Source organism: Stegastes partitus, unplaced genomic scaffold, assembly GCF_000690725.1.
Source record: "Stegastes partitus isolate 25-593 unplaced genomic scaffold, Stegastes_partitus-1.0.2 Scaffold3656, whole genome shotgun sequence".
NCBI classification, from domain to species: Eukaryota; Metazoa; Chordata; class Actinopteri; family Pomacentridae; genus Stegastes; species Stegastes partitus.
Genome location: NW_007581387.1, coordinates 1 through 15,073, shown reverse-complemented (window position 1 = coordinate 15,073; position 15,073 = coordinate 1). Strand labels below are relative to the sequence as shown.

Sequence of the window (15,073 nt, the reverse complement as noted above, 5' to 3'; positions counted from 1 at the left end):
CAAACACGTTGTCCATCCGTGTACCAGGGCATCTATGCTGCGTCACTGCCTTCATGCATTAACGGTGCGTCACGGCTCACGACACGCGAGCCGCGATCGACACGGAGACAGGATTTGGCAAAGGTGAAAATGGGCGAAGGGACTTTCACGCGGAGCCCCTTGTGTTTCTAAGAGCATTTTATTTTTCCTGAGGTGTTCCACTTCAGACTCAGAGGTCATGTGAGGTGTTTGTTTATCACTGCCATTGTGATGATGAAATATTACAGATACTTCTTCACGTTGTTACGATAAGGTGTTTCCTCCGTTGTGAAAGGCTGCTTTGAGTCCGGACGGGGGGGGAGTGTTGCCTTCTCGCATGTGAAAACAGGAGGGGGAGGATGGTGCCTCGAAGAAACTCCTCTGTGTTAATTAGCGGGGACGAGGTGGGGAAAGATTTAGAGAGAGAGAGGGAGGGTTTGCAACTCAGAAGTCACCGCGGAGCTGAAGGCACACGAGTGCTCGGCGCAGGATGGTAGGACGGAGAGGAGTTGTGGTGGTGCAGAAGCATGCTGCTGTGTAGGAGATGTGGATGATGAAGAGGATAATGAACAAAAAACACACCCAGAAGCCTCACAATAAAACTTCCATGTCTGCGTATTTGGGTGGATCTACATTAATATCTCGTAACGGATGTCTACGGTGACACAGCTAAGTGAGCGTAAATGACCACGAGGAACTACGACTGTACGCTGCCAGATCACGTGATAATGAACTTTCTTAGGGGTGGGGCGGGGGGTTGTTAGAGGATGATAATATACTGTCAATGCATCTGGAGTCCCACATAGGGTTGTCTTCAGCTTCCCTATATGATTTCAATGGCAAAGCACTTTGAGAACATGCTCCCCAGGAGATAAGAAAAAAAAAAAAAAAAAGAGATGCGTTGGTGGTGATTGGAGGTGAATGGATGTTTTCTTTTTTTCCTCATTAGCCTTTTCTTTGGTTTACTTTGTAGGGCTGGTTTCCCAATCATCAGACATACCCTTTGTCAAGCAAGAGTCAAATTTAAAAAAAAGAAAAACAAAAAAAAAGGCTTTCCGCATCTTACGATGAAAGGACATTCCGATAAAAAGACAGAAAAAAAACATTCCTGTTCCAACAAAGAGCAAGTTGATGAGGAGTCCGACTTTTTTTCGGAGAATTTAAACAATTTTTTTTTTTTAAATGAGCGATATGAATTGGATGATACCTACACACACATACGTTGTGATCCATGGGCTCTATTTGATTTTCTTTTACATTGTCAAGAAATGAAATATTTGTTTTTACTTGAATTTTTCTTTTTATTTATCTGCATCACAGCCACAGAGAGCCACACAGGGCAGCGGTGAGCTACGAGAGAGGCTGGTCGTAACATCCAGTATTTGCACATGTTCTTCAAAGGGCAACGAGGTTTGCAATGTTAAGACAGAGCAGAGCCTTTGTTCAGAACCACCTTAACTGATGTGTGTCGCAGTGGTTGGTCAGTTTTCTATGGTGCTGGCTTGTGCAGGGCCGATCCAGGCCGGTTCGTCTGTCCGTGAACACACCTGTCCCCTGTGAGCTTTGCTGCTTCAAATCATTGGCAAGGGGATTCATCAGCCAGGCAGACAACAGCACAAAACAAGAGACGGATGATTTTCTTTGTTTTTGTTTTAACGGGACACGAGGCTTTGCCACAGCGGTGTCTCTGACTTAATGTTTGAGGTTTTTTTTTTTTTGTTTGTTTTCATGACAGTATGTGACTTTGCTGAGTGTATGTTTATCAGTCTTGAAGAGAAAATGTGGGGATCTGATGTTTTTCAGTAAAACTGAGCAGTTTAATGACATATTTGCCAAAACATCCCCATTTAAATATTTGGTGTGACCCCATCATTTTTATTTTTATTTTTTTTTTGCCTCTGTTTGCCTGATGTAAGCTCTCTCCCAAACTTAATGGTTGTGATTTTTCTTTTCCTGCAATGTATTGTTGCATGTGTTATATATTGAGACCACCTTGTCAATTTGTGTTTGATATATTTTATGGGGTGACCAGACCCGCAAAAGGGTTTTTCTAAGATTTAGAGATACTGTATTCCAAAGTGAAGAGAGGACAGAGGAGGAGGAGGTGTGAAGACATCAACAAAAAAGTGTCAATATTTTATTGTTGTCTTTTTGCGCTGCTAAAAGCTATGAATTTGTTTCATTTATACAAAAAAAAATAACATTACCTAGTTGTGATGTGTCACTTGAGTGTGCTGCTATTTTATAAACATTTGTATTATAATATAATTATTTTACTGCTTAAGAGATAAATTCAGAAAAAAAAACGAAGTAGATGGTGATAGAAGAACATGAAATGAGTATTCGACTGGAAATGTTCTTTGTACAGTTTGACAGTTTGCTTAGATAGCATGTCTCCTTTCCCCTTTTATTTTTTATCTATTTTTTTGCTCTCCTTCTTCAGTCACATTCTGCATCAGTGGTATTTCCTATACCTCAGGATTACTGGACAAATAAATCACACATTCATCACCTATACCTCTGCAGTTAGGGAGCCTGGAACGGAGGAGAAAGCATATAGTTGGAGGATGGGGAGAGAAACGGCAGCACATTGTTTTTGTGGATGATTCTGCAGATTGTGAGATGGGAAACAGGAATTATGCAAGGCTTCCACTCGGACTATATTGGAGGTGTGTTTTGGGGGGGAGGGGGACACATTACATTTTCCTTTGAGGTGTTTATGCCGCAGATAGTTCGAGCATGTTTGTTTCTGTCCATGTTGGTGCTACATCTGACTTGTCATGTGCGAGAGAGAGGGACAACCAGCATTCCTATGACGGCCAAAGTACAAGTTCTTGCTTTATTCAACCATAATCACTCTGAATGTCAGTCAAATGTGGATTCTGTATGTGAGGAAAAAAAAGAAGAAAAAAAACAAAAACATGTTTTGGTCTCAAATAACCGTGTGTGCGCACCATTGAAACTGCCACGAAATAATGTGTTGAGCTACACCTGTCGTGTCCTGTCGTAAATATTCCGATATCTGGAAGTTTCAATGGTGCAGATTTCCCTTTGAGTTGCTCCCCTCCCCTCCCCCCCTCCACTATAACTCATATCATGTACCTCAAATGTCTGTTGCACAACCTCTGTTCAATAAACTTCTGCTTTAAAGGGTGTGACACCACATCAGCTCACTATTTCCCACGTTTGTGTTCCTTCTCAGCCGCGTGTCCGGTTGCCTCCCGATCGATAGGCTGGTCTGTGAGCAGGGTTTGGATGTAGGAGTGAGTCAGCTGCAGAGCCACTAAATCACTGGACAGGCAGAACATTAAGAACTTGGGACAATGTGTGTTCACCTGGCCAGGATTTAAAACTATTTCCTGCTAATGTGTACGCACCAGAAAGATGGGAGATAAATTAGCTCCGTCCAGTAAATCACATTCAGGGAACAAACAAAACTCCTCATTTATTGGGGCCATTATAGCAGCCTGCATAGCAGACCTGAATATTGCCATTTCTGAATTATCCTCTCTGCTGTTGATCTCCATGCAGAGCCTTCAGCTGCTGGCATTAATCTCAGTTTTAGATTCATCAGTAAATAGGATTTTTTTATCCACTGTGAATCGCTGCTATGTCTATGCTCAACCCAAGCATGTGGTCTCACTTCCATCCATCCATCATCTCTACACCTTAATCCTCACTAGGGTCATGGGGGGCTGGAGTCTATCTCAGCTGACTCGGGGTGAAGGCAGGTTCACCTGGACAGGTAACCAGTCTATCACAGGGCTACACTTAGAGACAGACAACCAAGCACACTCACATTCACACCTACGGACAATTTAGAATCACCAATTAACCTCAGCATGTTTCTGGACTGTGGGAGGAAGCCGGAGAACCCGGAAAGAACCCACGCTGTACGGGGAGAACATGGAGACTCCCATGTGTCCTCACCGGGATACAAACCGGCGACCTTCTAGCCGTGAGGCGACGGTGCTAACCAACGAGCCACCACAATGAAAATATGTTAATAATTCTAATTACAGAATAAACAGAACTTGTATCATTCACCAAGAAACCAAGACAAATAAAAAAGCACGATGCATAATTACAAACTAGAAATGTGTGAAAAGAAGAGCTGTGAGTTCTGACATTATCTCCAAGGATACGTTTCAGTTAAGTTTGTACAGAGTGACTTAAGATCTCAGACTTTGCTTTTCATTTTTGTAAACAGCGGTGCTCTTATACTGTTGCTTGGACCTTTACAAAGAAGTGAACACGGTGCCACAAGTTTGTTTCAAATCTGACTAGAAATCGTGCAGAATCCTAAATGTTTTCCTAATTTTACATATTCCAACTTCTTGTTTTTTTTTTTAATGTTTCCAACTCTTAAACTTTCTCTTCCAGCTTTACATGAAACAAGTGAAAAACCACCAAGCAGCAGCAGCATCAACAGCATCAGGCCTGTTGTTTGATCAGCAGTGTTTCAGGTGTTCCAGACTTTTTTAATCCGGTGAGACGAGGGGTGGTTCAATAATGTATCATGCAAAAGTCGTGCACTTTTCTAATACCTATCCAGCTGCTTTGCGACAGCTGTGTGCTCTCCGTTTTTAAGGCACTGGAACACCGTCACGTTTCACTGCAGTCAAATGGGGATTGAGAAACGCTGGTATTGATCCAAGAACATCAGCTTTATACAACAAAGTGCTTCTCTCACACACACACACAATGTTCTCTGCTGGTATTTCATGGTGTGTTTCAGAGCAGCGTTACATATTCCTGTATGGCTGTCAGGTGTATGACACTGAGCTAACGGTGCAGCAGCGTTACCAGGAGGCCTGATGTAAAGTGTAGCCCTGTGATAGACTGGTTACCTGTCCAGGTGAACCTGCCTTCACCCTGAGTCAGCTGGGATAGACTTCAGCCCCTCGTTGCCCAAGGTGTAGAGATGATGGATGGATGGTTGGACCCTTGTTGGATAAGTATAGTTTTGACCTTGTCTTATTTGCATTTTTTACATAAATATCATCGCTTATACAACTATCTTCCTTGCTCTGTGATTGGTCCAATGAGTAACACCTTATTTTTGAGTTTTCCTTTACATAAATAAAAATATTTCCACCATAAACTCATGCATAAAACTCACACATTTGTGCATAAAACTCACCAGAGTGCAGGGCGTGTCTGATGCTCTGAACTCCAGCGGTGATGGTTTTGCCCTTTTTTTAAAAAAAATGATGTTCACATTAAATCTGCGCTCGTGACTTCATTCAGGAGAATGCGGCGTTCGAGGACCACCACAGAGCGTCGTTTTTTTCGCCACCTGTAAGCAAGCGTCTCCTTTTACGCCGCTTTAAACAAACCACGGTGTAAAGAAAAGACGTCCTAGTACGCTGGGGGGTTTTTTGTCTTTGAGAAGGGACCTTTTCGGCTGTCGGTACCGGCCGGTCCATGCGCCTTCACCCCGGTGTCAGCCTGCAGAGCATGAGAGCGCTAACGTTTGGGCTAACCCTGGTCCGACAGTAAGTGCGATTCACGGATCATGTTTAGTTTTTTTTTTTTTTTTTTTTTTAATTAACTTTTATCGCTCCCGTTTATAAAAGCTACAGTCTGTTGTTGTAATTATTAATTTCGATAGAGCAAAACATAGATAAAGTCAGGTGTGGACGAGTGTTTTTGAAATAGTTGTTAAACTGCTAGCTTGTTTGTCATGTAGCTTGATTCTGTGCTGCTCCGACAGGTGTCACACACATCAGGGACTGGAGGTTATTTATAGTGTAGCCGGATTTACATTCACACCAGCTCACACTGAACAAGTTTAAAGGCTAAAAACTAAAACAAAAACAAAAAACCAAAGAGGACAGTCTCGTTAAAACAGCAGCTAAACGCTAACAAACGTTCATGACCCATATTCAGTTTACTTTACGGTCCTCAGTCAGCACCAGTGTGTGCAGTGTCTCGTAGTGACCACCAGGGGGCGGAATGACACCACACAATTACGTTTAGATAAAACTTTATTCATTCTGAAGCCAATTCTTGTGCTGCTTATTTCTCAGAAACAAGAAAGGAAATTAATATAAGAAATGCAGCACATAAAAATAAAATGCAATAAAAGCGTTGCTACAAAAGAACAGGAAAAATAAATAATGGTAGTAGTACTGAGGTAATAAGCAATATCAGACATGACAATAAAATTATGAAATTAAATACTAAATGTTAGAAATGACAACAGGAGCCAGGTCGGAGAATCTGCCCTCGAGTGAAACAGTAGCGTTGCGTACACATGATAGTAGGGATGAAATAAAATGTGTGGCAGCTAGAAATAGACTTTTTGGAGCTTCTTTAATGATCTGTTTCTGTGATGTTATCTTGTGTATTTTTGCTGCTGATAAGTCATTTATCTCCTGCAGTGGGGAAACACCGTACAACAAAGAAGGACTGCTTCAAGGTAAAATGTGATTCAGATCATCTGCACTAACAAAATATTATCATTTTGTTTGACTATCTTTCTAAGAATCTGAATCACTAGCAGGTGCCATTTACACGTATCCTGCGTTTCTTATTCTGTTTTTATTGTCCCTCCACCCAGGCCAGGCTATAGATTCACCTTTATCCGAGGTCGGGCTGCAGCAGGCCGAAGCTGCAGGACGATACCTGAAGGATGTCAAGTTCAGCAACGTGTTCGTCAGTGACATGCTGCGAGCCGTGCAGGTAGTTGAACCGTGGACGTAATCTGTGAAAACTAAATCAAAACAAGGCAGGGAATACTTATTTTTATGCACTACAGTGTACCATATGTATATTAAAACACAAGTTTAGTGATTTTATTGTAGCATAGTTTGTGATATTTGTTCCTCTTATATTCTTATATTAGCCATAGTTAGCAGGAGCATATATCATAGAGGGCTGCTAGGTGGCACTGTTGCCTCACAGCTAGAAGGTCACCGGTTCGCGTCCCGGTGAGGACACCCGGGATCTTTCTACGTGGAGTCTCCATGTTCTCCCCGTGCAGCGTGGGTTCTCTCCGGGTTCTCCGGCTTCCTCCCACAGTCCAGAAACATGCTGAGGTTAATTGGTGATTGTAAATTGTCCGTAGGTGTGAATGTGAGTGTGCTTGGTTGTCTGTCTCTAAGTGTAGCCCTGTGATAGACTGGTTACCTGTCCAGGTGAACCTGCCTTCACCCTGAGTCAGCTGGGATAGACTCCAGCCCCCTGCCTCCCTAGTGAGGATTAAGGTGTATAGATGATGGATGGATGGGATATATCATAGAAAACCCACGAACCTCTCCCTTCCTATAGAGCGATGACATTTTGTCTTTGTTTGTCCTCCAGACTGCAGAAACGATATCGAAACACAACAGCAGCTGTTTGGGTCTTCCGATGGTGCGCGATCCTTTACTCAAAGAGAAAGTGAGTCACGCTTTGCCTGTTGTTATCACACAGTAAACACAGTTTATTGCTAAAACATTTACTTCCCGTCAATGATTTGTTGTCTTCCAGAGCTTCGGGATAGCTGAAGGGAAGAAAGTGCAGGACTTGAGAGAGATGGCCAAGGCAGCCGGTCAGACGTTTCCAGGCTTCACGCCTCCAAACGGGGAAACTCAGGAGCAGGTGAGGCTTGTAAAAATGTTGAAGAATATCTGTTCCTCTGCTAGTTTATTATTTATGTAAGTATTTTTCATTTTTGTGTCCCTTTACTCTTCCCTGAGTTTGTTTGTCTCCCTGTTTGCTGTCATTGTCTTCTGGTAAATTCATAGTATGTTGTCATTTACAGAGAAACGCATGGGTTAAAAAACAGAATTTTGCATTTATTTACTAACTTACTTGCTTGAATACATATTTTAATACGCTAATAATCCTACAAGAGACACCTCAACAAACAGAAAGGCGCCTTAAATGCTGCAAATCATTGAACAAAGACCCCTCATTTATTGTGTTTTGCAAAATATATCTTCTTGCATGAACACTGGCCATTCATCTCCAGTTCAGCGCTGGCGTGTACAGAAACGTGACAGATTATAGGAAAACCAACTCGACCCTTTGGTGGCTCTGTTTTGCTTTTTGGGGGCATTTGCGGCCATCGTTTAGTTGTTCCCCCCTGAGAGGGAAAGAGCACTGAAAAGTCGCCCATCTGCACAGCATGACAGTTACAGACATTAAACTTAATCATTCAGAAATAGCTGTTGTCTTGAATTACCCTGGAAGTTTTCCCCCTTTTTCCTTAAAACATCTGAAAGGGTTAATGAACCTTCATTACTGGAGGACGTTGTCTGACCACGTAGTACTCATAACAGTCTCAGCATCAAAAACTCTTTTAGAGGAAATTATCTCATCTGTATTTATAACCGTTGACCAGCCTTAACTAGCCAATGATCTGCATTCACTTACCACAAACCTGTATTTAACAGTGGCTGACCTGTTAACAAGCCTCTCACCTGTCCTTGTGCAAACCTGTGTTTACTAGTGAACAGTCTGAGATGTTTCACCAGCCTCGGACCTTTATTCACTAACCACTGGCTGACGCTTACTAGCTACTGGTCCATGTTTACCAGTCAATAACCTGTATTTACTCGTCAACGGATCATTTTTACTGGTCTCTGATCTTTATTTGCTCTCCACTGACACGTCTTCACGCTTCCGTCCACGCTGGCTGCCGTCTGACGTTTGTTTACTGACCAGTAACTGCACTTTACCAGCTACTGACTGGTGTTTGCTAACCACTGACTGGAGTTTACCAGCTACAGACTCCACTGCTGTTCACCTTTTCACGTTTATTTTTTTCAGTGCTTTTGTCTCTATTTATTTCTACTGTATTTAGTTGTCGGCGCAAATCTGAGAGGTGGATATCCCAAAGACATGGGACCTAAAACCAAACCTGTGCGCGGCCACACACCACTAGTGGGAGTAAAATTCTACCTTAAGCAGAAGAAGATCTTTTCCAAAGTCTTTTCTCAGATCAGATCATCAAGGACTTTGGTCTCCTGAACATAAAGTCTTTATGCACATTTACATGTGGCCTCGATACGCAGTCGTTCTCCTGATGTAATGTGCCCACACTACCACTAGGTGTCAGAAAACACTCGTCTCCTCAGTCAATCAGTGGCTCTGCAAGGATGTAGCTGGTATGTCATGGCCTCTTTGCATCCGCACGATTGTATTTCTTCTGTATCTGCCAGGGCGCTCGGTGTGAATCAGGGGGGGATCAAAGTACATGCCCCTCTACTGTCAAACAACTGCAGAGCGTTCGTCACTACCCCGATTAAAAAGTCACCACATAGCTTCGTGTTATTTGTGTTAAAGGCCGCGTGGGAGGCGGGGGGTGTTGGAAGGAAGGATGTTCTATTTCAAAGACACCTCGTCAGCCTTCATCCATTAGATCCTGGCTTGGACGTTAACTCCAACGTCCAACCCAGTACGTGACCGGCACATGGTGCTGACGATGATGCAAAGATAGACTCCGCATTAGCACAGAGCGCCCCAATCATCGGCCGCAGCGAGCCTCCCTCCCTGCGTTTCCAAACAGGTTCCAGCTCAGTGCGTCACGATGACGTGTGTTTTTCATGGCAAAGATGCGTCGTGATGTTTTCAACACAAGCGACCTTTAACTTTTGTCTTGCACAGTTGCAAAGAGTTTCCATCACACTGCATGCTGTAAAAAAAAAAAACCCTTAAGAAGCAGGGAGATGTTCATAATGCCTTCTTTGCTCTGCCCAGGTGAAGCAGCGGTTCAAAGAGTTTTTGGAGAAAATGCTGCAACAGATCGGTGCTGAACACTGGCACCACAGAGGCCAGGATGAAACCTCCTGTTCTGCGCCGCCGGAGACGTCTCCTGTCGAGGGGACGGCGGACGACGGGCTCAGGGGCGTCCCGGTCCACGCCTTGGTCGTCACCCACGGGGCTTACATGTGCGTGGCGGTGCGCTACTTTGTGGAGGAGCTGCACTGCTGCTTGCCTCAGGGTTGCGACAAAGCGCACATGTTCTCCTTGAGTCCTAACACAGGCCTGTGTCGTTTCATACTGACCGTAGGAGAAGAGCAGAGTAGGTTTGTTTTATCTGGGATCCGCTGCGTGTTCGTCCACAGGGCGGATCATGTTAAGCAGTAGGAGAGGACAGAGATCTGAAGGACTGTGCAGGATTCAACGGGACAGAACAACAACCTGCTACTGAACACTTACAATTTAGATGATAAATATAAAGTGTGGATCTCACAGTGATTAAACTTCTCAAATATCAGATTCAAGTAAAGAGATGAAGCACTAGTTAATAAATTGGAGATCGATAAGTTAAGGACTAAAAGCACCTTTAATATTTGATGCAGCTGCAGATCATAAACCACGTTTCATGCGCAGGATGACAAAGCTGTTTCTGGTGATGAGCGCCTTCGTTTCACCTCAGGCGGATAGTTTGTGTTGCAGGGAAGTGTCATCATCACACCGTTACCGCCTGGCTGTTCATTACTGTAAACGTGGGCAGCTTTGGGCTCTAATGAGTCCGTGTTTCTATTTTTATCCTCCGGTAGTTCACAGATTCTACGCAGGCAGTCGGAGCGCCGCTGCCTCGGTGTTTACTTTTTGGAAATCAGTGACTTTTTCATTGTTGTGAATTAACACTTGAGTCAACAAGGACAAAACGAATGCCGCAACCTTGTGTGTTGTGCTGCAGAGTGTGTTCTGCTCTGCACTCCGTCCTCCGTGGAAACACTTTTATTTATAGTAGATGAGCGCTTTTACCTCAATGCCATAGAATGTACAGTGAGCAACTGCTGAGCTGTACACAGGAAAAACAATTATAGATTCAGGATGACAACAGGTATTAATGACTTTGTAAATGCCTGCTTTTAGACATAAGAGGTTCGGTCTATAAAATGCTTCTGCATCACAGTGATACCTGACAGACTTTGTCTTCTTCTGATAAAACTCCCTTAAAAACACACTGAGTCTGCATCACGTCTCATTTGTTCATTTTTGCCTGATTATACCTCTGATTTTAAATTGTCTGCACTTATATTGCGCTTTTCTACCTGAGCGGCACTCAAAGCACTTCACAATGTTTCTCATTCACCCATTCACACACACATTCATACACCAATGGCGACAGAGCTGCCATGCAAGGCCCTGCCTGCCATCGGGAGCAACTTCGGGTTCAGTGTCTTGCCCAAGGACACCTCGACTGTGGAGGGGCGAGGGATCGAACCGCCGACCTTACGGTCAGAGGACAACCCGCTCTACCATCTGAGCCACAGCACACCAAACCTTTAGTAAATATGCTTCCTGATTTTTTTGGGAAGTATTTGGACACTTTTCGAGCAGGTCTAATATTTGCCAGTTACATAACCAGGTGGCCGTGAGCATGACAACTTATTTTACGACCTTATTTGGAACATGACTGGGCAAAAGAAAATCATTCTTCAGTCATTTCTGCACATTTGTGATGAATGGAGCATTAGTGAATCTCACTTCATGGTGCATTAGTAACTGTAATCACGGTAATCTGTGCAGAATTTGGGACCCAAATGAAAAAGTGGAACGCACACACAACCCACATTTTTATTTCCACGGTTTTCGTTTCTGCAGATTGCAGCGATTTGTGACGATGAAGCGACTTTTCTTCATGTTTGTTGCAACCAAACTGACTGAATGGTTGTGTAGTGCCGAAATAAGGAGCTCATGAGTGCAATTCACTTTGAACATTTGACTTATTGGCAAAATCATTTAACTTATTCTTACAAAGATGCTCCTGAACAATGTGAACTACTTCTGAATATAATGTGAAGGAGAAAATATCCGTTCCGCATTTTTTTTTCACTTTTTTTTTTCTTTCTTAAAACAGAAACAGACTCACACACACCGCTGAATAGTCACCGTTTATTTTCTCCACATCAGCAATGACACAGCATGAAATATATAAATAATAAAAGAGTATTCTAGGAAGGAAGTCATTTCACACATTTCAATAAATAAATACCTTTCATTGCTGTGACTATTGGTGTCCAGCACCCGACATATGTGGATCACGCTCATGAATACTCGCGTTTAACGGTTCTTGTTTAGCTTCTTCAACCCATTTATGTGCAAATATTTAGAATTACTTACAGATTACACTTTTTTCTTTCTTTTTTTTTTTTTTTACATATATGCAAAACAAGCATTGCCACATCTGGATTAAAATTTAACTGACAGAAGAGGTTAAAGGACAGCAGGACACCGGACCAAACCTGTGTCAAAAGTTGCCGAACTTATCCTTCATCTGCTGTTCAAACAGAAGACAAGCCGCTGTGATGTAACAGGTTATGAGTACATAACCGAGCAGAGCTGCTCCACAAAAGCTTCACAGGTTTTTGATTTAATAATAATAAAAAGAAGAAGCTCTTTTTCCCAGAAGTTGTGAAACATTGAATGCTTTCATGTCACCTCATGAGAGAGCGAAACGCTCTCTCGCGTCAGTTTGACTCTTTGCAAGTCGTTCTGTGGCGTCCCACCATAAAGACCTGCAGCCCCGCTCCACCGACCCCACCCAGGTTCAGCATCTCAGTCTTGGTCTGCCCTGTCTGCGATGTTGGCTTTGACGGGACTGACGGCCCCTTTGGACTGTAAAACCCGCAGAGGGTCATCGCAGGAGGTGATGGTCTCCTTGGACACGGCGCCGGCCCGGTCCTGTTCAGGCTGGCTGTGGTCTGCGTCTTTGGGATCTTTTGCAGAATGCGGTGGATGTGACTCTGATCTCAACGGATCAGAGGGGTTCACCTCCTCGCTCCGTCTCTGTCTCCTGGTTGAGGGCCTCCTCTTCGTTAGAGCTGAGGAGGGTTCAGGCGGCTCCCAGTGAGACTGGCTTCCCACCAGTCTGAGCAGCCGGTTCCCACCTGTGGAGTAAAACAGGTCGTGCTGGTCGGCCAGATCGAACCAAACGCGCTGGAAGAGACAGTCCTCTCTGTCCTTTTGCCTCTGTTCAGTACAAAGAGAAAAAAACACAGTCAAACAAAACATGTTAACTCTTGTTCTCTGCTCTCGTTTCATGACTCCATTCAAATAAAAGTGCATCAAAGAGTCACTCACAGAGTTGAACAGCTCTCCTGTGGAGTCCATGCACAGGAATCTCCTTCTTCTCAGATCAAATATTGACACAGAGCTGCTCGTATCCGTTCTCACTGGGAAAATGACTGCAAGAAAATAGATTTAAACATCAGAGGTTAAACATGCAAGCGTGAAAAGAATCTCGTTTACTGTCCGCTCATTTTCCAGCAGCATTTTTACTGGCTGGCAGTGAATCGTGTTTGTTTGTATAGACGACTTGCAAAATATGTTCTGGACGCCTCATTTAGAACATTTGCTTATTTGTTTTTCCAGGAATGTTCAAAATGCATCTGCTACGATGGACTAATACATTTTGTGGATGTTGTTTTAGGTTTTCCAACACTTTAAGACGTTTACGTGAAGCACAGTAGAGCCCTGAACTCAGCTCAGGAAGTGAATATTTACATGTGTACTTCAAAATGCTTTTATTTGCTGATGTTGACGAAATAAGTTGTGATGAAACAAACTGTATTTGTTCGTTGACTTACCCAGAAAGTCTCTGTGAATGACGTGTCTCATTGATCTATTTAGCTCCAGGTGGACGCGTCCCGATGTACCTGTATGCGTTCCCGTGCTCAAGCTGCCCTCCTGGTGTTGCTCCTGATCCGGGAGCTTCGGTCTACAATCCACCGGTACGCACACATGGACTGCGATCAGGATGAGCGGGAAGAAAGCCGGTTGCATGATCAATGGGGATGAGGTGCTCTCCTAAAAGCAACAATGTTCAGGATGGAGTGTGGGCAGCTACTGGAGGAGGAGAAAGTCCAACAGGTCTATTTAAACAGGGGGTCAACAAACTGGCTAACTCATTTACCAAAATAACTCCGAGCTCGCCTGTTGTTCTGTGGTTAAGGGTTGGCTAGATGGAATCCACGTCGGCTCTAACTGGAGAGAGACGAAAGAAGGAGGAGAGTTGGATTGGGTGGGGGAAAAAAACACACTAAAAATGTGTTCCTGTCGTAGATGGAGCTGTAATTTATTGTGTGTTTAAACTTAACAAAACAAATGTAATCCAGAGATTCCAGCTGTAGATCCAGAGTGTGGAGGAGAGGAGGGAGGATGAAGAAACAGCAGAGGAGGTGATGGAGACGGTGACTCAACTCTACTCATGTGTGTCTTTGACGTCTCCAGGAAGGGAAAAAAAAAACAGTGAGGTAAGAATAACATGCTGTTGACTCATGTGACCTTTGTTGTTGGACTGATTGAAGTTTGTGGAAATCAGACTCCTCAGAGAGTTTCTTACGGTCAGAATGAGTAGAGTAGCGGCTCTGGCACACACTGAAACCTGCATGGAAGAGGGGATTCAAAGGGGATGCAAAGAATACTTTAATAGTTCTAAACTGTGATGAAAGTCACAGGAAAACATTTATATCATTTATAGGTAATATATAAAAGACTGATGCTGTGTAATCAGGATTCACTGCTGCTGTGTCTCAGTGTGCTGACAGTGTGAGAATGATTCATACTTTGTTTATTAATGAACAGCTCGTGCTTCCGCTGTCCAGACTGCCTTCACCAGAGCGCACAGGTACTTATCTCTATACGCCTCGTTCAAAGAGACAAACCATAAGCTCTTGATTTAAGAATTTCTTTAATAATAATAACTATTCAAGTTCCTAAAACGTTTTAAACATTTTAAATTGAAAGGTTTTTTTTTTCTGAACATGAACAACATGTAGGATAAAACATGCTGTGATGGGATGGCTGATGTTTACAGTCTACAAGTGATTATTGCACTTAACTAGACAATAGTTCACTTATTCATTCATATATATATCTGTAGTTATTAATTGTTTTATCGTTGCTAATTGAACTCTCTCTATATATGTGTGTATTTGTGTGGTTGCTCATATAAAGGTTTGAAACAGTCGGCTCTCTCGGCTGGATCAGCCTTTGATGAAAAATAAACTGAAACCTCTGGTCTAATCAATGCCAATCTAGTTATTTCATAAAACATTGCGAGACTTTACGACACTGTGATGCACTCTTGGTCTTCATGTAAACCTTA

General features: G+C 43.2%; 2 protein-coding genes across 2 annotated transcripts; one reads left to right on the top strand and one right to left on the bottom strand.

Moving 5' to 3' along the window:
• Positions 1-5,301: 5,301 nt before the first annotated feature.
• On the top strand, positions 5,302-10,927 carry LOC103376073 (probable fructose-2,6-bisphosphatase TIGAR A). The gene is made up of 6 exons (XM_008306427.1): positions 5,302-5,516; positions 6,405-6,442; positions 6,584-6,705; positions 7,327-7,404; positions 7,495-7,605; positions 9,709-10,927. Exons 1-6 carry the CDS (start codon positions 5,446-5,448, stop codon positions 10,096-10,098), a joined length of 810 nt encoding a protein of 269 aa, XP_008304649.1. The 5' UTR covers positions 5,302-5,445; the 3' UTR covers positions 10,099-10,927.
• Positions 10,928-11,845: 918 nt separating this feature from the next.
• LOC103376072 (fibroblast growth factor 23-like) lies at positions 11,846-13,749 on the bottom strand. Its single transcript, XM_008306426.1, has 3 exons — positions 13,554-13,749; positions 13,048-13,151; positions 11,846-12,936 (listed from the first exon to the last, which is right to left on the bottom strand). The coding sequence occupies exons 1-3, from the start codon at positions 13,747-13,749 to the stop codon at positions 12,523-12,525; spliced, it is 714 nt and encodes a 237-aa protein (XP_008304648.1). The 3' UTR covers positions 11,846-12,522.
• Positions 13,750-15,073: the final 1,324 nt, after the last annotated feature.